Below are 25,133 nucleotides of genomic sequence, written 5' to 3' on the forward strand. Positions count from 1 at the left end.
AAAACTTGGATTTGGATTAACATTGTTCAGGAAGGGTTAGTGTTTTGGATGAAATGAAAGAAAAACGAACGTTGTATGTATATTTATATAATTATATATAGAGAGTGCATTTTACAAATGTTAATACATACAGTGTTTTTTTGTTTATTCCTTGTTCATTCACCTACTAAAGTATAACAAAGACGCTTTAAAAATAATAAGGAAGAAATAATAAGAAACGTTGACGCCTAAAAGAAAACATAATTACATAAACTAATATAATTAATAAAAACTAATAGCATGACGTGATGTACTTCCATTTCTTCAGTTTCGGCACATATTTTTTATTTTTTTTTGTTCCTTGCACATATTTTTTTGTTTTGTTTGTTATATTTCGTTTTTTTTTAAATAATAAATAAATAATTATTAATAATAATAATATAAAAAAATCAGACTTTGTAAAAAAAAGAAAATATTATTAAATATATTTATAGGAAAACGTAATTCAGGATTTAAATTGTTCTTTCTCTTAAACCAGATTTTTTTTTGTTTTTCTCTGTTCTACATACTAAAGGATATTTGTTTCATTGTTACAGCGAAGTCACCAAAACAAAAAAAACCTCTTCGTCGTGTCCTTCCATCTTAAAGACTCTACACAATTTCATCAATCAATCATTTTAGTTCTTCCTCTTGCAACAATATTATTTGTTTTTTTCTTCTTGTATCTCTCTCTCTTCTTAATTATTATATTTAAATTTTCGTGATCCTTTCGTAATAAATCTTTTTTCTCCGGGGTTTCCTTATTGTTCTCTCAACATCTAATTTACACAACATTTTAAAAAATAACCCCAAAAAGAAAAACGAACGAAATTATCAATTAATAATATCAATAGATCTCGATATTAAAAAATATATTGAAGTACAGTGTCTATAATATATTTATTTTATTTCGTAATGCACTGCAATTTTTAATTCATCTTGTATTGAACACTAATTCTTCTTCCGTTAATCTTCTCTATATTCACATTTTGTAATTTTAAAACAAGACCATTCTTTTTTTTCTTGTAATTGTTGTATACTTTTTTTTAGAACAATATTTTTTTGGAGAGAGACTGCACTGACGGAATTTCTGTTTTCTTCTTCAACATCCTCTTTTACTCATCATCATGTAGTATAAATAAATTAGTTATAAAGAGATTTGTTATCATCGGCAATGTCTTTTATCATCACTATGGTCAATAATTAAAATTACATTGATTACAATGTTAGAACTACGGCCTACACACGTCGAACCACTTTTCTGGTGCTTTCACTTCGAAAAATCATCGATGTCATATAAATATATACACATGAACGAACAAAAAAAAAAACAAAATTATATAAATATGTACACTTTTTTCTTCATTTTTTAAAATAGTACTAATTAATAGTGGATGGCGCGAATTAAAAAAGGTAAACAATACATTAAAAAAAAAACTGTAATAGTAATAATACATAATATAATAGGAATCGATTTATATACAATACGTTTTCTGTCATCGATTCGTTTGTTTTTTATTTCTCTCTTTTGCTTTTTTCGTTGTGGATAAATAATTGCAAACACAATTTCGCAAGGGCATACTTAAAATAAGTAAAATTGCAATAAATTAAGTCTAAATTAAGATCTAGTAGTTGAGTTCGGAGATGCTCGAGATGAATTAAAAGGAAAAATTATTAATACTAAAATGTCGAAATTCGACTATGGAGTAAGTGTATAATAATAATAAATAATGGTCCTGGTGCTAATTATAATAATTAAAAAAATAGTAGTAAACAAGAAAAAAATACAAAATGTATAGAAGGTTTTTGAAATGTCACACACGTATCACAGTAAAAAGCATTTCATCAAATTGCATCTCGTACAAAAATAAATGGCAAGATTACAAAACGAAATTTCTTCCTTGAAAATGAATTTTTTGATGTCGTTTCTTTTATTTTCTTGTTTTGTTTCGAAAAGGAGATATGTTTTCCTGAGATATATATTCAATTATAGTACGAAACCTGAGTTGGAATAGTTTTAGAAAACATAATTAAGTACACAAAGATTTGTTCCGTTAAAATTGCGCGCACGCTTATTATTTTATTTAAATAGCCCTAAAACGAAAAGAATCATTCATTATTTTTTTTCTTTCTTCTTTTATTATTCCAGACCATCATCATATCATCAAAGCGAAAGCACCAGCCCTAAGAACTATTTCGTATTTTTTTGTTGTTGTTGTAATATTTTTTCCTCAATAATAATACTCATATATATAATATATAATAATATAACACAATAAAAACTAATTTTTCAGTCTTTCACAGTTATACAAATACATTTTTTTGTTGTTGTTGTCACCGACACACATTGTCCTTTACTGTTGAGTGCTTCGTGGCGCGAAGGGCGGGAGGTGGGGTTTCAGTTCCGTAAAAACAAAAACATTGCAAAATTTGGGGGGCGGGGGTGGAGTTTTAAACATATACACGTCTCGAATTGGTCCTTAATACAAGTGCGGCCGGGGCCGGCGTTCCTTCGGGTATTTACTTTTTTTTGCCTTTTTTTGTTTAATTCGTATTTGCTGGGAACAAATAGTTCTAGGGAAAGCGAAAAGGAAAATGGAAAACCAATTACTCTGCGCGTTGCAGTGGTTCCAATTTTCTTTTCGCTTAAATAATGTATAATTATTATTTTTTTTGTTGTTGTTTTGTTTTCTTCTTGCTAACGTGATTTTCATCGCAGTGCCAGCACCAGTGGCATAGCACCTAGCAGCACTAAATTCAATTTTAAATTACTACCACCTAGAGTAAGTTCTTCACTTTTGACGACTTCGTTGGGGTGCTTGTGGTAGGTTTTGGACTTCTTCGTGGTCGTCGGCGGTTTCGTGGTCGTCGTGGTTGTCGTCATGATATAGGTGGTGCGTTGTGGTGGCACTTGCGAGGACCAGATCGGTCTTGCAACGCTCACCGGAGATCTTGTTGTTGGTTCGTGCGTCGGTGCCCACACCTTGAAGACGATCTTCATGTTGTGCGTCGTGCACTTGCCGCCGATCCTCCGGTGCAGGTCGTCCGCCGTGGACGTGGATATGAAGTAGTAATCCTTTCCAGGTGTGAACTCCAGACCACCGGGCTGCGGCGTAAACGGCCTGAAGGTGATCGTGAAGTACATCAGCTTGAAGGGTTTATCGCAGACGGCGATTATCCTGGGGTTCGGATTCGTGATCCGGCACGTGTCGAACTCATCCTTGGACACGTTGTATATGATGTACTTCTCCATCTCGTCCTCCTTCGTCTCGGGCATGTACACCGGGCAGATCAGGTTTACCTGGTCGTACTCAAACTTTGTGTTATCCTTGTTTACGTCGATCACGTTGTCCGTATTGTCGATGCGAAAGATCGGGTTCGAGGAGTTCCAATGGATTACGTACTCCTTGGCGCCGTTTGGCATCACCGCAGAGCATCCTCCGAGCCACAAACAGATCACCACGATCCATCCCAAAGCCATACCACTACAACGTTGCCAACTCATTGCACTTAAGTCGCTTGGAATTCCTCGCATTTACATTCTCTCAAAACCAAAAAACGGACCTGAAAACAAAAACAAACATTAGTCATCTTCGCAATATACGTATAAACTTAAATTCTAAGCAGAAAATGATATTAAATTTGAATGTTACTTTTTGGAAGTACATATATTGAAACTTTATTATTGTTCTTGTAACCAAAATTGGATGCCTAATTCAATCGCAAAAATGAATCCAATGACAAACATTGAACAACTTTGCATTAAACGTGCAAACATAGACGTGAGCGTACATGACTCATCGTGTTATTTTCGTGATATCAGAGCCCTGCTAATGTGTTTAACCTTAATTTTACCTATGACCCCGTTACAGGGTCTTGTGTGAAACTAAATGAAAAATTGTATATGTTAATTTTTATTAACCTTGTATTATTATTACCACGAGGAGACCAATAATTTATTTAGAAGGAACATTAGAGAAGAAATCATCATCATCAATACTGATGAAACATTAAAGCACATCAAATAATTGAAGAATGGAAAGTAATTTAACGAAAATACCCGAAACGAGCATTATATACGTGCTGCATGTTTTATTCTACACGATGGAAATGCAAAACACAAAACCACACACTATTTACGACGGTCGTATTTCTCGATTTTATTAGTCGTAAACAAATTTCATTTAAAATGGCAAATATTAATTCGCAGCAACAACAATAAAACGAAAAGGGAAAAGCGCGAAAAGTTCACCACCGACGACCGAAGGAAGCAAAAGAATAGCGAGAAGAACGCGTTTAATGTTCATGAAGTAAAGTATCCATACTTGATCTTTAAACTTATGAAAATTAAATTACATGATTTATGAAATATAAACCAAAACCATATGCACTATTATTACATGGAGTAACTTCATTCATTAAAAATATAATATTTCTTTTTAAATTTAATATGGTGTTCTTGAAAGAGTAGTTTTTATTCAGATTCTTGTATTTTTAGAATTAGTTTACTGTTCTTGTAACTTAAATATATATGAGAATTCAAGACTTTCAATATCAGTTATTAAAAAAATATAACTATATAAGAGTAAATATGTTTTTTTTTGTAAAGTTTTAATATAATTTATGGTTCTGGTAATAAAAAATAAAGTTATTGGAATGCTTCATTTTTGTTTTTAGTAACCAAAATTGAAAACTAAATTTAACAGTAAACGTCAGCATATAAAAAAAAACATGTTAGAATATTTAACGTAACGCGATATTGATCAGTCCATGTAAAAATAATGTTGTTTTGCTAAAGTTAATTTAGAAAATTGGTGAAAATAATGGCAATAAAAAGTGATCACCGAGTCGACAAATCGGAGCGATTTTCGGAACGTACGAAGGTGGACGGGAAAAATTATGAAAATTGTTTTCGTCTGGCGGAAAGTTTTCCCTTTAGCCCAGTATCGCCACTTGACCCATTTTTCCACTTGGAAAAATAATACACCGAAGTATGGAATTTCTAGTAAAAATGCAAAATTTATATATTTATTGCAGACGTCAAAGTTGCCTACATATAAATGCAATATGTGTATTGCATATTTTATTGGTATTTACGGGATGAAATTTTTTGGCTGGGTAAAACCATCCTCGGACATTTATTATTTAGATTAAAGCCGACTCTGTTAATGGATTTTTTTTCAAATACCATTTTCCGTGCGTATGGTAAGCGGATTTGATGAACAAAATTTATGAAGTAGATAGCGTACGAGACATATAGGATGGGAGAGAGAAACGGACATAAAAGGTCGTAATAAGAGCTCAGACAATTTTAATATTTAATATAATAGTGGATGATGATATAATTACGGTAGAGACTGGATTATGTATTAAAATGAGATGGACAGTAACTACGTATCACCTTTAAAGTTACATTTCCAGTTTTATGATTCTTACAAACATAAAACAGTTAAATGCAGTATTATTATCTAGTGAATCGTAGGAAATGAGTCAGTGGAGAGATGTACATAGGGGCTTTGATTATGTGTGAATTAGGGAACAAAGTGCATGAAATGTATTAACGCAATTAAAAGATTAACAACATAATTTAATTTGATCCTGAATTTTTGATGGAGTTCATTATTGGTAATTGGGAATATTAAAAATGCAGAAGGGCCGCAGCCATTAATAATGGCAGAAGACTGACGACTCGACGTCGCATTATCTATTTAAGCGCGAAACATATTAAATATCTATAAATACACTCGATCGAAACGAACAATGCAAGTAAGCAGAAGCAGAGAAGCAAGGAAGGTATAATAATAATAAAAAAAAAGAATGAGAACAAAATCAACAATGGAGGGAACACCGTCATTTGGTAAATGGTGAAAATTGCTTCTTTCATTTAATTTTCATGAACGGAGAAGTAAATAATAGAGAAGAGACTATTTTTTCTTGCTTCGTGCATTAATGTTAAATGCATGTCCGGTTGTCAGACTTTGGTATTAGTGTCAACATTCAATTTGTGTAACCGTTCTTCAAAGTGCGTTTGCAATACGAGAAGAAGAAAAAAAATGGAACATGCTTCTGAGTAGTCTATTATTAGAGCTTTCAGACAGAATAAGAAAATTCAGTTATACTTCTTTTAAAGGAAGTAACATTTACAAAACCAGTAAAACTAAAGTGAAGCCTAGACATTTTTTTTATAATTGTTCATTGTAGTTTTAGATGTCATTGGCAGATAAGATGCGAAAAAGATCTGTACATTAGTTATGTTTGTCAGGATATAATAACACACATAAGTCAATAAAAGCGTTTGGTTTACCTACATGAAAAAGATCAAGGTACGTACTTTTGATATAAGGCGCCCACAATAATATTGTAGTTTGTCGACATTGATGTTTAATTTATTGATATAGTTAGTTTTAAATAACGTATATCTGTCTACTAACTAAACCTTGCCAAATGAAAAAAAAAGCGTAAGCGCTTATGACATAAGTTACATACATTAATGTTAATTGCTTGTCCGGGTGACAGACTTTGGCATAAGCGACATTGTCAACAATGACGTTTAATTTATGAAACGGTTCTTCAAGTGCGCATGCATTACGAAGTTTAAAAAAAGGAATCACTCAACGTAATATTTCTTTTAGGAACGTCTATTTTTAGAATTGGGAAAAATTAGGAATGGATTTAAATGGTGGACCTCTGAAACGTGTCTCTTCCACGGAGATACCAAAATTCCTACATGGAACGGCAATAAAAAGTGTCGAGTTACTGGGTGTCACATGAACCTAATTTTAGTCAAAAATGTTAAGCCACCCTTAAAAAGGGGACCGGATGCGCGCTTCTCTCGGATGTGGGGGGCTGCAAAATAATCCACGGTTGCCAAAAGAAAAAAAATGTGGTATATATTTAATCTATATAACGAAGGGAAGAGAAGAGAACTCGAGGGGTTGGTAATGCGAAACTAGACGGTTGATAGTGTATTCTGCTTAATTGTTTGCCGTATTTATTCCTGGCATATTCGAAAATAAATATTTATCCATTTCTAATTTCTTTGTCTCCGGGGTTCGCTTTCGCCGTCCCTCGAGGACCAAAGGTAAAATTATAATCCACTCTTCGCATGTGTATATGTATAGCTAACATTAGCACACATCCATGCTCATATTACTAATTCGTGTAAATAAATATCCTCACAACAAAGGCGCGCCGTTTAATAATGCCCAAGTAATTGGACAAATCCTACAAGTATGAGCGCAAATTGTTCATTATATGGGATAATTGAGCGTGCGTTTATTAAAATTTTATTATTGTGGGATAATGGTGCATCCATATGCGGCCTCGGCCCAACGAAAATTGCATAAAACATTAGAGTGGGCACCGGGCTGCAGCAACAGCAGCAACGGCAAAGTACGACAAAAATAAAATAAAAGGTAACTCACTTGAAATCATGTATGCCACTTAAATAAGCACATAAATATCGTTAAGAAACAAAAGGCGAACCGACGACGATACCAATCGTTTTTCGGAACAACAATTAACTTGCATCATCGTATGCAACAGTTTCCTGTCCAGAAAGCGAAAGTGCCTAATATAGATGTGCATACATTTTATGCTTGTTATTCTTAAAATAGCAGAAGTAATTTATGCTGGAAATAACTAATATTAACATAGAATGTTTTAAATATTCACTATCATATCTTGATTTGCATTTGTAATTGCCACGGGCACATAGTATATATATAGTAATTATCTAAAAATACAAGTACTTGAAACATTATTAGTTACTTGGTAAGATTATTGATTTGAGAGTCATGAGTAGACAGTTCTATCAACGGGTTACTTCAGGTTTTGACAGAAATGACAGATGCCTTCAACATGCTACCATGAAGCATATCCTCAGCTGGATCAAATGACATTTTCAAACGAAAGACATAAATTCATCGAAAAGCTGATGGATGTGCATCAACATAATTATATTTTTAAAACAATGTCAATTTTTACTGATAAAAATGACGAAAATCATACGATTCTAAATATTAAAAATAAAGTTAAATAAATAAAATTTAAGACTAACTCCATCAGCTACAATAGTAAATAGATTGTAGAAGGATAGGTAAGACAAATGGTATAGTAACGTAATAAATATATAAGCTATTTTAAAATTAATTGTGATAATTTTCACATGTCATTTTACAGTAAAATCTTGAAGTTAAATCGAGGTAACATGATTTAAAATTTTGATATATGTACAAATAGATTGGAATACCAAATATATCAATTATATGTAAATAATATAGAACGAGACATTAAAGTAAAAGCTATCATTCCGATTAGAGAAAGAAGGCCAATACGGATATGTTGATGAAGCCCACACTAATGCTTTGAGTTTGCCCTACAACACTACGGGGATGCATAACTGTCAGCGGATTTGGAGACCTAGTTTTCATAGATGGTAGATAATGGACACATTTAAATATGGATGTGAATATTTTATAGGACAGTTCAATAAAATGTGGGTTAACAAATATATTTTATTTTACATAGGTCAACAACCCAAATACACTATATTATTTTTGTTAAAAAGCTTGTTAAATATCGAACAAATGATAGTTTATAGTTACAGTTGAGCTCCATTCTTTTTTCATAAAATATATTATTTTTTGGTAAAATTAATAAGTTAAAACTTTTTTAATAATTAATAAACTAACTCGTTAATAAATTTATTAAATTTAGTTTCTTTATATTAGATAGTTAAAAATGTTGATTAGTAATTAATATATAATCATTAAGGTGAATTAAATATGTTGTATTATATACATTATTTAATTGCGAAAACTGTTATTTTATCCACTTTCATATTAAGACGAATTCATTTAAAAATTATATTTAAGAACATACAATTAGATATAATAGGTAAGAAATTAAGATTTTTGTTATAATTGGTATGAATCATTGATATGGTTGGAATAGTAACCCAGATGTTATTCTTTGTGAAGAGGTTGATGAGTTCATATTTTCGGCACTAGAAAACTTCCGGACTATGAAATACGATTACAAAAAAAAACTCACAAGTGGACCACCCTGTATATATCTGATAGACACTTAAACAAGAAGTTGAAAAATTAACTGCCCAGAGGATCACTCGCAAAAAAATAAAAATATTAAAACATATTAAATGTTGTCGCAAACGAACCAAAATTGAAATCAAATCATTAATCATCACGATTTTCCGAAAAATATTAAAGGCTATGATTAATATGCCACGCACGGTACTGACAGTTTGAATAGCATTTGAAAAAGGAGAGAGAAACAAAAAAATATTGTAATGACTTTTTCGCAAATAGCGTTTTCTACAATTGCTTATTTGAATATCATTTGATATTCTGCAAAAGGAAGGAGGGAAGCACTACGGATTCTTTTCCATTGAAATTGAGTTATGAAATATGTAAATGCGGGAAAAACAAATTGAAAATAAAACTAGGGAGAGAAAGAACAAAAAGAGCGAAGGCAATCGCAATAATATGCGAGCACGTAATAGTATTTATCCAAGTAAAGCATTGTGCAAACAGGAGAACCGATAAGAAATGTACATATTGTTAGTACGCGGAAAAATGTAGAATAATTCTTTCGACTATGATCAAGATAAGAGACGGCAACTGAAAGAGTGACATACAGTTTTAGTTATAAAAAAGAAAGAAGTTTATATGCATACACCGTAATAACTATTGATTGGCGCTCTCGCTGATTATTATTATTACTGTAGTATGATAATAAATTCGTGTTTGTACAAACTGTCCAATAAAAATGATGCAGTGTCAATTAATAATGTTGGGTTAGGTGTTTCAAAATTGATACAAACTTTCGCAGGTGTTGAAAGCGTTAGGGGAAGCTTTAAATGATAGAAAAACACGTTTTTTAATGCCTTTGTGGTGTCGCATATCGCATCAACAATATGTCATTCGGTTTATCTACTGTCAATTAATTTTTAGTGTGTACATTTTATGGAAAAGTTTCTCAACTTAGGGTAATTACTAAATTGTACGTATTAGCAACACGTACGTGAATTATGCCAACGTGGCAATATTTTCAACGCCAATCAATATTTGCTATGTATTTTCGGGTTTCCCCATACAACACATTAATTTGACATATACGTCAAATAATTCATTGATATAACAAAATATTGTTTTCATATCGATTTATAAATGCTTTAAGTTTTCAGATTCTATTCTACACTTTAGTCTAAAAAATGTTATAAAACTATGGTGAAAGAATTCAGAATGTTATTTCATTAAATACTTCAGAAATTACAATATTGACACAATTTTTGTTAGGTTTTAAAACGGATTAATTTACGGATATTATTTTTTTGTTCATGTTTTCATTCAAATATCTGCCACTTTAATTTAACTGTTATTTCTTCTATTATCTATAACTACTACCAAATACATGTTATAAATTAAATTGTATAGTTGTCACACCTGCTGCAGTGGTGTGGTCATACTAGTAGATAATTAATTTTGTATTTACTAGAAACAAGCTGAAATAAATTGCGTTTGGTGCCAAGATACTAAACAATAAATCCCTCTTGTTCGTTATTTTTGCTATGGTTATTCAATTTTCAGAACATAAAATGATTATAGTCTTAGATACGTCACATATATTCTAAACTTATACACTTCATTGATTTTCTCAATGGTTATGGAGATTTGCTTCAGTGGCGTGCTGACTTAGGCGTTTCAGGTCTCATTTTAAAAGTGAAAGCTTCAATTTACTTAAAGATTCCAATAAATCATTTATAGAATTGATTTGTGAAACAAATAAAAGAACATTTCGGAAAACTTAAAAATGCAATATCTAATGAATTGTAGCCCTTAACAAAAATATATACATTTTCTTTATGGAAACATTAAGATTGATACAGTAAATTTGATTTTAGCTTAATTAAAATATTTATCGCCTTTAGAGAGATTGGAAACAAATAACAAAATATGTTAGAGTAAATTCGCAGTATTAAGTTTGTTAACGGATCTATTGCTTTAAATTGTATTAAAATAAAGTTATTCCATTTTCACATCAATTTTTTTCTATTATTAAATTTTCGTTTCATGGTTAAGAATGGTTGAAACTGTTGTCCTTTGTATTCGTGATGATTTTAAATAATTGTAAATCCAGAATGTAATTTATACATATGTATTTTACGCTTTAACTCTGTTATTGTTATCAGTGATGACAATATCCGACATATAATTAAATTGATGAAGGCCACAATGGGATGGACATGCGGGACTGCATGTAAATCGGAGAGACGTACAAAACGAATGAAAACAAACAACCGACAAATAATAATAATAATCATCATCATCATAAAAAAAGCAGAGTTGAAAATCACGTTGAATTTGAAATGCGGCTCCCGAAACAAACAAACAGAGAAAACATAAAAATTACAACTCGCGCGCGTCATTATATTATGTATGCGAAGCTCCATTGAAATTTCATGCATGTTTGAAATTATCAAAAAGCATTTTGGTTATTTGATCACACGAGCACATACACACTCTTTTATAATCGAAATGAAATAGTATTAACGATTCATGCATCCATCATTTCGCCTCCTACCAAAAACCACCGGGCTTCGAGCCCAGCCATCCACCCAATCCAAACTCAACCTCCCCTTTCAACATATTTAATATTTTTCCCCCTTCATTACGAATTGAATTATCGTTACACAGCGTTTTTCCCACTTCTGCACACTGTTCATTATCAAATCAATATGTTCTAATACAATTTATGAAATTAATCAAGCCCACGTAATCGATTCACTACTACACCCCCGTTAACACAACCTCCGCCTTTCAACCTTCTCACACCCTAATATATCTATATGTATATACTAACAAACGCTCCAAAACCTAATTGTGACTTAGTGCGTTATATTAAATTTATTACATCTCACTTAAAGTTACGAGGTTTTTAAAAGGAAATTAAAATGACGGCATCTCGTGTAAAGAAAATATTACGCTTTAATTTCATTAAAAGCCTCCAAAAGCGTCTAGCACGAGATGCTGTATATCAATTAACAAATGATCCATAATAATTCTGTTCCATATTTTCATTATACGCTGTGTCTACCATCATATTCACCAATAAACATGAGTTCTGCGACACTGAAAAAATAAATAAATTTACCCTACCAATCAAGAAAATTGATAAAATCATCATTTTTTTATGAAATCTAGTGGTTTTTTTTTCCATAAAAATAATAATAAAAAAAAACGTTTATTATATGACCATTTTTACTAGAATGACACAATTGTAAAGTATCAATCAAACAATGTATACTACACATGTTTCAACACATTAATTACGGTTCCGCTTATTGTGATCAGTTGCTTGAATAATTCATGTCTCGCATGCTCACACGTTTCGGAAGGATTGCGCAACACAAACTTACGTTTCGAGTTTTACAATTTAGATCCGTTAAGAAAATAAACGCTTAAAATTACCAAACTAGAAGCTCGAAATACAAATGTTACATTGATCTGGGATACATCTAAAAGTGCAACCAGCTACTGCTATTACTTGGGAATCCGACCGACGGAAAAAGTTACAAAGTATTTGTTTTTTTTTGTTCAATGTTTAAAAAAGCAGGTAAGCGAACCGAATATCCGCTTACCAACTAACAATGTTAAAAACTTAACAAATTAAGGCTTTCTTCCACGTCTCGGAACTAAAACCCTTAATACCCATACAATTTTCAACCGCCTTAAAGCCGCTCCAGACGTCATTAAGGAGCAGAATATACATTTTACACTTCATTACAGTTACACAGAAATGCGCCTCAATTCGCACGATAACGTTCCATGAATGTCCACATGCAAAAAAGGCATATTATTGCTACATAAGCAAAACTACTACAAAACTTATTCTAATGAAAAATTACAGAACAAGACATAATTAACACTATTTTAATGTTTATATATTAAAATGCAAATGGACACATAACTAAAATGTTAAATTAAATATTAAAGACATTGAATATTTAATATTAAAAAAATAAATACAAACACGATCACTTTTAAGAAAAATATATGCATTAATCTCAAAAAAAAACTAGCATCAAATTCAAAATTAGTGTGCATTCCTCTTGATGCTTACAGACTCAGGTTATTAAAACAAATATTTATCTACTGTTGTTTGACTTAAGTAAGATAAAAGTAAAGAAGATATATTTATCGACATCTAAAATAATTTAGCAACTTTGACAAGTACTTGCTGCAAGTGTACCAACTGTTCGTAAAAACCGACAACATTGACAATAGACATATTGTACTAGTATGCAATTTTTGAATATTTACTTCTATAATAGTTTCATTAAAAACTACAGATAGTAAAAATTTGCATCAATATATCATGTATTTGGCCAACTAGTATTACTACATTACTCTACACTAAAAGCTTCTTAATATTACATGAATTGAAATCAAAAAATATTTTCTATTATGTGAAATGTTTCAGTTATTAACTACGTATTATCTAAGTGATTAATCTGTAGAAATCTTAATTAATTGATAGCCTATAATGCAGGTATACATAGAGAATACGGAGATGCAGTTCAAGGAAATTGATTGAAAAAAATTGGTGAACCGAGGTCAAACAAGCAATATTTATATTTTGTAATTCCATCGTTTAAAATACTGTTAGTCCACATAATAGGCAAAGCATTGGAAATTACAGGTTAGAGTGAAAATTGCTTATTGTGCCGTTGTGCTTTTACTTTTTACCAACGTTGAATAAGACAGAAGATTGGACTTTACTTACACGAAATACAATAAAAAAAGAAAAGATGCACACAAGAAAGAACGTAACTGAACTTTTCGAAAACGCTGCTCGTCGTCAAATGAATAGACACATAATGCGTTTTGTTTTTTTTTTTCATTTTAGAAAAATAAAAACATTTTCTTTCTAATGTATTTTTCGAAAACGTCCAATGACGAGCGCAAATTTCATTTGAATCGAGGCATTAGTCATGTAGAGAATGTCTTTAGCGGAAATGCGCACTAATTAGTAATAAATATTATACAAATAGTCGTTGTATAACATTCGAGGAATACCTGTTAGTCAGTTCACATGAGCGCCTGCAATTTCTCTATAAATAAATGAAATCAATTAAAACAAATGTCAAGGCTCTTTCGTTAAGAAGCGAGGAATCCAAAACTGAAAAGAAAGAAATGAACGAACGATCATCCATCCAAGTTTGCTTTTATTTATTTTTATTTAGAAAATACCACGCATTCATCGCTAGCTTTGAGCGGAATGGTTGAGAGATTCGTGTGCGTTTACGTAGTTATTGTAGTTTACATAATGTAATCTTATCAGTGCCGAATTATATCGATTTGAATTAAGGCTGCTAAAACACGCTGCAAAATCGAAGCCAGAATAATAAATCCATGCACAGTTTCACCACCAAAGGCTCTCTCCGTGTGCAACTTTCTAAATTTTGCAACGGCTAAAATTTCAAATAACATAATCGATACACGTTTTTATGCATTTCCAAGTCGGTATAGATATAGTATTCCATATATTAAACTCATTGAGGTAGTCATATCAAATCATGTCATATTCAATACTGAATTAAATTATTGTAAAATTAACATAAAATTCAAGTGTGATTATACAAATATTTCCAAAATCATTAGTAAAGTAAAAGTTCTTACGTCTGATAACACCTTTAACATAAGTAATTACCGTAAAACTTGACAAATTTACACAAATTTTTGAACCAAAAGTTCCGTTAAAAATTACTATACACTCAAAATATACGAATAGTTACCGTTTTAGATTTTCATTAAACCCTTTAAAAAAACAGTACAATTTAATTTATTATAAATAATCTTGTTTATGTTTTATTAAAATATATCCTTAAGAAAAAATACTGGGCTAAAGATTTAAATGCATCAAAATACAGGTAAACGTCGTTTTGCGCCGGTTGGAATTACGCCGATTCACAATAACGTCGCTGTGAAATAACGCTTATTAATCGCTGATTTTACACTTGTATAGAACTAAACCCTATAGTTACCTCACTGTAAATATGGGTTCATTTTAAGTGAGAAAGTTACCTAAATTTCCAACAAAATTAGAACAAAAAAATTATAATTTATACAACACTAATACAAGTGTTCAAACGAAATGTCTATTTTTTGCTAATTCTTATTAAAAACACGCTTTATTCTTTAGTTTTACTAGCATGTTTTCAAAGTTTATTAGTTCGTACAATGTGCTTGAATCGAAACTACGTGCATACATAAAAAATAATGTTCCATGAGTTACAATCTGAATAGATTTAATTTAATATAGTAAATTACTATTCTTCCTATCGCGCCTATCGTCGTATTCCACAAAATAAAATTACAACACGAAAATCGTAAATGATGCCTGCTCAGAAGAAGAGTCAAATAATAAGAGAAGAGCCACAAAGAAAACCGTCGTTTCTCCAACGCAAATGTATGTTTATTATAGATACTAACAATAAAAATTAAATAAATGATCATGTAAGAAAGTATAATAATGATAAGAATATATTAATATAAAAAAGTTAATACATTTATTTAATTGAAGTACTTGTTAAAATGATAAAAGTTACTTAACATATGTTTCTTTTAATCAGAATATTAAATTAACATTTGATTATGTTCAATCTCGATTAAAGCCTTTATATAAACAAAAAATACATTAATATATACTTATGGAAATAATACACAAAGTATGCTCATTATCTGTAGTTTATAAATAATTATATAATAGAATTGAAGAATAATGTGTCTATGTGTTTATTTTAACAAACACATAGTCTTTGTAATTACATCAATGTATTGTTTAAAAATTGTTGGAATACAGTATTGTATCATATATCAACATTGTGTTTTTTATATAAATAGATAAAAATAAAATAAAGAAATCATATTTCAAATGATGTGAATATTCGATATTTCATACTACAGAAAAAATATGTAACAAATATAACAATAAATGTTGAATAGATGACTCTTCTTTCTAATGAAATAAAATGAATGGGATTTAATTAACAGTTTGTTTTAATTACAGGACTCTGTATTAAATCGATGACTAAATAATAATAAATATAAAACAAAAACAGAAAACCTGTCGTCCGATTTACTATAATAATCATTAAAATGCTTACAGATTGGAGGAGGAGGGGAGGCATCGGATGTCACATTGGATGGTATCAATTTTCGAATGCGAATCGGAGTCCAATAATAATCGAGCACAATTTTTTGTTTTAGCAGCACTCTGCGTTTGCATGCAACACGAAAATTACCGTTGGCAACATCAAAAGTCGATTTATCAAAGTTTAAACCAGTTTAATTTCGACTTTAGTGGAGAGCGGAGCGGCGCGAGAACTGTAAACACAGACCTTTGCACTGTTTTGGTAGGTACTAATGAATGACAGCCAAACCTGGTTCGGCTCGGTCGTTCTCCCTCGTTCCCTGCATAGCCATCCCTCTCTCGCACCATTGCATACTCTCTCAAACCATTTTCACGTAACACGTGACTGATAAGCGCATACTGCCAACGTGAAGAAAAACTACCACAATCCAACGAGTTTTAGAGTTAATTAACTAATTAATTTCATATGCATCCAAACACTGTACACTTATTCATTTTATAGGTGCACATATATAAAAAAAAAAAGATTATTTTATTAGAGAATATTTAAATGAAATGCTTTTGGAATGTTCGTTATGTGGCGGGGGAAGATCTAATAGAGTCAAAGGCCGGTATTTCCATCTTCGCGCTAACGATAAAGTGGAAGCAAACGGATATGAACATAAAAGTTTATTGTTTTCACTATATTACTATGTTCATTCCATTATCACTATCATGATTAATTTGTACGTAAAATTTGTTTATATTAACTCTTTTTTTTTAAACTACAAAAACTAAAACTTATAATAACTTAGAAATTCCAAATAATTCCAAGAACTTGTTACATTTTACTTACAAGAACAAAAATTCCTTTACTTATTTATTGAATTATAAAAGAAAATTATATAATAATTCACGCGAGTTACTTGAAATGCAGTAATTGTTAAAAAAATACATTATTACTAAATTTATATAAAGAATTCTCTGCATTACAAAGTAATGTCCTAAATATTATCTATTTTTCTAATAACAGTATAAAAGTATTTCTATAGCAATAAATAGTTAATTAAAGACGATTATTACTACAAAACTTTATAAAACAAAATTCGTATTTGACTGTTTAGTATCTTTTTTTAAAGCACTTTGTTTTTTTTTTAATAGGTTAAGTTATTGTAATGAAAAACAAAATTATGTCTAAGTAAGTGTAAAATAAACTTCATTCAAATAGACCAATATGTATTAAATAAATAATAATTCAAAGGCCAATAACCTTTAAATTTTTCAGATATCAATCAATACATTGCATTCATTACAAATCTTTTTATATCTACAATTCTTATGAAATTTTTCATCAACTGTTTATTATATAAATATTTTAAACTATTTACTGTATCAAAATCTTTGCTTTACTCGAATCATGAATTTGTTGTAAACCCATCCATCAGATATTTGTACAGTTATATTTTAGTCTAATAAAAAATAAAATAATTTATTGTATACTGCAGTCTTTCTACTCTTTAATTAGTTAATTAATTTGTTTGTTAATAATATTTATTAAAGTAACATTCCTAATCCATTTTTGTAGCACTGTCAGACTTAATTGTTATACTTATATAACAGATGTCCACACATATCTCAGTTATATTAATATAAAGCCTCCTTATAACGGGTCTTTAAAGAAAATCTGGTATGTTTGTAACGTTGTCATATTTAGATTGCACATATTATATCTGTGAAAAACATTTTTTTTTAATTAAATTTGTAACTAAAATTTCAGAAGAAAATTGTGGTAATAGATAGAAAGGATTTGTTTTTGTACTTTAGACGCAAACAATAGTTTATGAAATTCAAAACTACAATTCTTATATCTTTGCATTTAGATAAGATGCGTAGTAATTACAGACATCTCAAATTTCATAATGCTTTATCAAGAAATAATGATAAGAACTTTACTTATTTACATATATTGCAGATATCTTTAAATTAAATAATCATCTGAATATGTTACAGTAAATCTATAAAATAAACCTTGCAAAAGTTTTCGATTAGGAATTTAAAAACCTTTTCTATAAATGGTAATGTTATGAACAAATAGAGACATCAAAGAGGATTGTTGCTGTATTCTACCTATTATTGACTGGATGCAAAAAATTCTTCACATTGAACGATTAACAAATCAGTTTACTTGAATGACTAATTGGAATGGATGATTTAACGTATAGCAGGAACAGGTATGTATTTAAGTAATACAAAATTGAATAATTTCTAATTTTAAACTGGAATAGTAGAAATATAAAATCATTGTGATGCGTTTAAAATTGTATCTGCTTCGAATGCGTTGTAATGATCGGGTTCGTGCAGCGCGAACCTCGTCCAACGTGGCCGTATTAATTTGTTATTGCATGATTGATCTAATAATGAGTTTCAAATTCGAAACAAGAACACAGCACAGGATGAATACTTAATTACTAAAATCCAATTACAAATAGTCCCTGCCTAATAGCAGCGTTGGTAAATTAATGAAAGGCCCGTTTTCTATACACTCCGACCAGCAAGATAAAAATGATGCGTTTTAGTGTGTGTGTGTGTACGTTGGAATGCTGGAGCAACATTGAAACAATCCCTTATAAGTGAAAGAGGCCCGAAGGCACAGAACATAAATTTCGAAATAATTATATTAATACAATCTAAAAATAAATCTCGGTTTATTGCAATAATCAAGAGCCACGGGGAAGTTTAATGCCGGGTTTTAATGACACTCGTTGCTTCGACCCGCAATAATAACAATAATAATAACAACGCAGCCTCTTGGAAAGGAGGAGCTGTTATTGCTGGAAGAAAAAAAATGTACAAAGGAAGAAGAAAGATTTTGTCCAAAAAAAATATTCCGATTCGGTTTTGTGAGATCGTCTGAAATCCATTGAGTGGTCCGCAATTTATACAATGGCAGGTATAATAAGTGCAGTTACATTGTTAAGTGCCCCCTTGGGACTTGACTACGCAAAAGCACACACACAGAGAAAAAGGGAACCCAACCTTTGCTAGGAAGAAGAAGTAAAAGCCGAAGAAGGAAAATATATAATAAAGTGTATAAAACGTGCCCACTCCAAAAAGGTATGAATGGCCCGTACGCGTGAAATTCAAATACAGGGCCCCCTTGCCGGTAATTGCTGTACCATTATTATTACGTATCTGCTTCTTTTTTCTCCACTTCTTAGACTCTATCCAGGTGAGAAGGTTTCGAAACAAAGCGCTAAAGATGCGGATCGTGTTTTCGTTGGCGAGAGAGACACGGAATATCGACTGTTTATCATTTCGCGCATGCAGTACCAATTTCACTTGTTTTTCTTCACCCCTTTCGCTAATTCTCTTCACCCAATTGGGAAAACGCAACTCTCTCACTATGAAGAGATAAAAGAAGCTCAGAATATGCTGTTGGACAGAATGTTAATAACAAATAAAATAAAAAAGGAAAAGCTTCAACAAATAAACATCGGGGTTCGATATACCTGTCCACTCGACGTAAAACACCGACCATGTAGAGAACCTAAACAATGCGATATGTACACACACACACAGACTCGCATACATATAGACACTCGCATACTGAGGAAACGCAGAGGAAAAATATGAGAGGATATGGAAGGTGCCTTCGGGCAGAGTGTGGATGTTCGAAGCCGAAGTTGTAATCCGGTTGAGAACCTCGTTTCGTTGGTTCTTTCGGTGGTGGCGTTCGCGAGGAGAGATATGCACAAAGGTGAATGATAAGACATGTTGAATTGGCTTACCTATTGTTAAAATATTACTGCCTCATAAATGTAAAACGTTTCCCATTTTCGGTGCGATCCTGATACGCCGTTCTAATCCGAGCTAGTCACACTATCCATCAACATCAGGTGCACCGCATCGTTCACTCGTTAATCCGCTAAAGCAAGCCCACTAAAAAACACTACGAAAACATCACAAAATTCTATGCGAGAACCAACATTCCATTGCCATTTTGTCACTGATCGAGGCTGGCTCACAAGCGCACCTAGTGGTGGCCGCCGACAGCGCCATCTTTGCACTGGTATAGCACTGCTACAGATACCTGTATTTTTTAGTTAACCATACCCAAACTAGAATACTCTTATCTACTTTTTCTCATAATTTAAAGATTAATATGCCATAAATTGAACAATTTAAGTGAAACTGAGTAATTAAATGCAATTATAAAATTTCATTGGAGTGAAAAATATAATTTTGATCATGATACTATTACATCCTATTATAATTAAAGATTCATAAATTTGAAATTCCAGCAATAATATGCAGTGAAGAATTGAGACACTAAACTGCTGAGATGAATATCAAATTGCCAAGTTTAAAAAGATGATTGTATTCTTGTAATAATAATAATAGTTGGTTTCCTTAATGCTTCAATATATTATCTATGACAATAGCAATTAATGATATTTTTTAATATCACAGCTTTATTTCTGCCACCATATGGGTGTTTATATACATTGATTTAAAAAAAAATCAACTTTTAAACTAACCTTTGTATCGGCTTTTGTAATACAGGCGACCATCATGATATAAATATAGAAGGTAAGGCAAACTGACTGCTGTCAGATTGGCAAAAATCAATTAGCAATGGACCAATACAAGAATCACGCAACAACTAATATTAAGAATGATATAATTCTATTGCTTATAGAGCTATGCTCGAAAAGATGTATCTGTTAATCAGAACAGATACATCTTTTCAATTGTGTACATATTTCAATACTTTATTTTCTTAACCTCAAGCTTTTGTATACATCCTATTTCTCTCGGTTATGGTAATAGGTGACCGAGTTACCTTCTATATTTGTATTATGTATGGACCACATAAATATATGTATGATATTGATTATCAATTAACTGAGAAATGCAATGTATTTAAATTTTACCAAGAATTGTTGTTTTATATAAAGTCATTTAAAGAAATCATACATTTTCTTCATGATACAGATTGTGCATTTTTAGGTCATACATTTTAAAATGATAGAATATAAAAGATTATATACTTTTAATAAACTTTGCAATGAAAGTAGATATGAAACCTTTAATATAAGTATATATGTTATTTGAACAACAGCGTAACTTAAGTTATAGGTATAAAAACGTAAACAAATATATATTTTTTTAGCCTAAAGTATCAGTTAATAGAACAATATAATTAAGCATAAACAGAGATAAAAACTTAACGAGATCTATAAATGCCATTACGAAACATGACACAACTAAACAAAAAAATACTGATAACATATTAGAAATAATAATATGCGTGTCCCCTAACATAACATAATAAAAAACGAAAAAACGATTCTAAATAAATAAAGTGTAAGTTTACTCCAACAAATCAACGAAGTATGTGTTGCTAGACGTATTGATTTCGCGAACAATGACTTCATGCACTTGGTAGATTACTGTTGGTTTTTGACCAGAGAAAACAGTCTTCATGGCCATAGGAGAAAATTCCAACAATTCCTCTGGAATATTACGTATATTTTCAAAATCGACGCGAGAGACATTCCCAAAATCGATAAAGTATATCGTACACGCCCTTCCGTCGCTTTCGATGTCCAAAACTTGACCTCTGAACCATTCTTCTGAAATATAGATTTTCGTTAATGAATGGGAATATTAGATTGTGGAAATCTTGGATTTACGTTCGTATTTAGCAATGCACAGTTCGTCGACATGGAGATTTAACGGATGCGTGGGATTCTTGTTCTTTTCGATAATCTTACAGATGGTTAGAAATTCTGCTTGCACGTTTTCGTCGCTCAACATGCAATGACACGTGGTCTTCTCTATGTATTCCATCTCTATAAGAAGCATCTTGTACTGTTCTCCGATTGTTAACTTCCTCATTTGCAAATCCTGAAATCGTGGGTAACCGGGTTTCTCTACTTTCTCAATCAAAAGATTCAAAGATTGATTCTCAGTAGACAATTCTACTAATTCAGCACTCTTATTATAATTTTCCTTAAATCAAAACGTAGTCAACGATGTAAAATAATTACATAATATAATTTAAAATACTTACTATGACTAGTTTCGTCATGTCAGCTTTCAATGTGTTCATGAAATCTGTTGCTTTTTCTGAAAATCCTTTTTTTTCAAATCCCTTCAATTTGGCTTGGATCAAAGGAATCTCTTGATCAGCGAATTTATCTATGTAAAACAATGAGTCTACGTCAACTTCTCCAACAATTTCATAGTCTATATAGCGAAGGACCACCTTGTTACTATTTATTATGTCTGTAACAACAGCCCGACTGTAATGATCCTTTAATTTGTGAATTACCAATTGATTTAAAACCGGCGCACTCTCCAGTTTTAATACTAAAAATAATATAATAATTATGATGTACATATGTAGCATAATATACTAACACTTTGTTTCATTTATTGTATTTTGTAAGGTCCTGATATTCTTGCTATGAACCAACGTTCTCAGGTACAAGGTTCCATCTTGCTTGACATTAATTAATATGGCCAATTCGTTGATCTGCAAATTTTTACTCCTCGGAGGCATTTCCAAAATTACCGCCTGAGATTTCACTTTGATATCCTCTAGTGGATTCCACTGAGAGCAGGTTACTTCGTACGTCTTATTAAACGAGAACTTGTTGTTTTCTGTTGAATGATATTCTATATCGCTATCAACTTTCAACTTTTCAACTATTTGTTTAGTCGATTTGCATTTCACAGCATACTCAGGAATTGTTCTGAACCTTGCTGGAAGTGCACATGCCCTGTCTGTTACGATAACTGTCCCGTAATCTACCAATCCAACTTTCAGTTTTTCATCGACTGTGATTTCAATAACAAAGCCTCGAACCCAAAAACTGGAATCATTTTGTACGGCGACAATTTCTCCAACTTTCGGCCTAAAGTAAATAGCATTATTATATATATTTTTTCTAATATTAATAAAACGCGTTACTTGTAATTGATAATACCGCATGATTTTATATCGGGACTAATTTCCTCCAAGGTTAGAACGTCGTCAGAGCAAGTTGAAGGAAAAACAGTGGCGATGAAAATAGTTGGATCAATTATCTTTGTGACCGTTACGATACCGCTGGTATTTGCCAAAGAGTCAGCAATGGATCTGAAAAGGTTTACATTCAAATAAGATTGCCAAAACATCACTTGATACTTGCCTTCTGCATGACACTTGGTGCATGTTATCGATGACAATCTTCAGGCCCATCAGAGTTTTGGTAATATTGGATGGAGAACATTCTTCAGCTGTTTTATTCTTTTTCACAGTGTAAGAATTTGGAGATTTTCCATTTTCCACTACTTTTTTGGGGCCTCTGTCTGCCTTTGTCTATAAAGAAAGAAATATTATATAATTATTTTATGGAATAAATTAATTTGCAAGATCCAATAGGATTTTAAAATATACTTTATATTAGTATTATAATATTAAATTTGAAAGAATGTGACTTGCATATTTATCTTACAATTTTAATTATCAATAAGAAAATTAATCTTACTTGGTAATTTGTTAGATTTTTTTTTAATGGTTCCACATTATTGTTTGGTCTTAAATGCCTAAACATTTCTTGGCCTGTCTGATTCTGCTGCTCCTTTTGCACAGCAAAATTTCTCTTTGGCACATCTACTACTTTGCTCTGCCTTGAATTGGAAAACACTTCTCTTTGATTAATGCGCTGCTCCTTGATTGAACTGAAAAAACTGTTAGAAAATGTAAAACTACATACTTAAAATATATACAATATATTTACTGATTCATTAACCAATTCACTTTGTCAATATTCATTATGTTCCCTTGAACCCTCATAAATATCTGCAGCTGGACCTTCAAGTACTCCATCAGTGCAATCAACATATTCCTGGTAAAAATTAATAAATATATATATAAGCGTGTTTGCCTCATCAATTGCTGTAATAAAACTTACTCATCATCATCTTTTCCAGTACAAGGGTTATCAAAAAATTGGAAGCCAAGACTTTCCATTTTACTCAATGGAATATACCTTTCGCCATCTTCTAAAGATATGCAAGGTACTTCATTACCATAAATATCGTACATTGAATTAGCAATATTGTATGTAAAATCCATTTCGTTTGGTACTAGTGACTCAATTGTGATTAACAATTCATTTATTTTAGATAGATCTTCTTTTGCAAGATCGGCAGTGCTGGAATGAAACTATTTACTCACACATAAACTTAAAATACTTATTGATAATCTTACGATTTTGTTTCATAAATCACATATCCAGTTTGATTGTTATAATTTAGATATAATCTCTGAGATTTTCCGTATGAGTTAAATTTATTAAAAAATGTGTGCTGTATAAATAATTGTTAAAGTAAATCCAATTAGAATTATATGAATATCTTCTACTTACATGATCTGATTGCTGTGTGATTAAGGGTGACTTAAAACACAATGTCCATGTTCTGGAATTAGAGAGGGAGTTCAGTTAAACAAACTTTTTGTGTAGCAACAGGCGTATTAGAATATGCTGATGTAGATATTTCGGTTTTTGCGCATAGACGGCTGTAATATTGAAAGAAAGCACAAGAGTAAACAACTTACCTAGACATATTGTCATGAACGACTGAAATATTTATTTTACGAAGCTGTATAATCTGCACATTAAGCGCTTTATAATAAGAAGAATAATAGAATAAAAAAAAATCACTATCGCGAGACCGGCTCAGTTTCAAAAAGTTGTATCCATCAATATTCACTCGCAACAAAATCGTCTAACGTTACAAGTGCTGCCAACTACAGCCAACAATGGATTTAAGTAACGAAGAAGATCAATACCAACTGCAAAATATACATTTTATTTATCTTTTTTATTATTATCTGATTCCCCCCATATCTCTTCAGAATTGTTCAGAATCGACGGACCCCGATTTGAACTCTACCTATCGTTAAA

At 31.3% G+C, this 25,133-nt stretch overlaps 2 protein-coding genes across 2 annotated transcripts; both read right to left on the bottom strand.

Moving 5' to 3' along the window:
• Window positions 1–2,295: 2,295 nt before the first annotated feature.
• On the bottom strand, window positions 2,296–20,192 carry LOC108563392 (ephrin-A4-like). The gene is made up of 2 exons (XM_017922053.1): window positions 19,962–20,192; window positions 2,296–3,582 (listed from the first exon to the last, which is right to left on the bottom strand). Exon 2 carries the CDS (start codon window positions 3,551–3,553, stop codon window positions 2,729–2,731), a length of 825 nt encoding a protein of 274 aa, XP_017777542.1. The 5' UTR covers window positions 3,554–3,582; window positions 19,962–20,192; the 3' UTR covers window positions 2,296–2,728.
• A 1,116-nt stretch (window positions 20,193–21,308) lies between these two features.
• On the bottom strand, window positions 21,309–24,971 carry LOC108563387. Its single transcript, XM_017922048.1, has 12 exons — window positions 24,785–24,971; window positions 24,594–24,645; window positions 24,437–24,534; window positions 24,138–24,380; window positions 23,964–24,071; window positions 23,712–23,913; window positions 23,373–23,542; window positions 23,153–23,320; window positions 22,600–23,096; window positions 22,250–22,548; window positions 21,870–22,188; window positions 21,309–21,809 (listed from the first exon to the last, which is right to left on the bottom strand). Exons 1-12 carry the CDS (start codon window positions 24,790–24,792, stop codon window positions 21,547–21,549), a joined length of 2,427 nt encoding a protein of 808 aa, XP_017777537.1. The 5' UTR covers window positions 24,793–24,971; the 3' UTR covers window positions 21,309–21,546.
• Window positions 24,972–25,133: the final 162 nt, after the last annotated feature.

Source organism: Nicrophorus vespilloides, unplaced genomic scaffold, assembly GCF_001412225.1.
Source record: "Nicrophorus vespilloides isolate i.1.1-1 unplaced genomic scaffold, Nicve_v1.0, whole genome shotgun sequence".
Taxonomy (NCBI): domain Eukaryota; kingdom Metazoa; phylum Arthropoda; class Insecta; order Coleoptera; family Silphidae; genus Nicrophorus; species Nicrophorus vespilloides.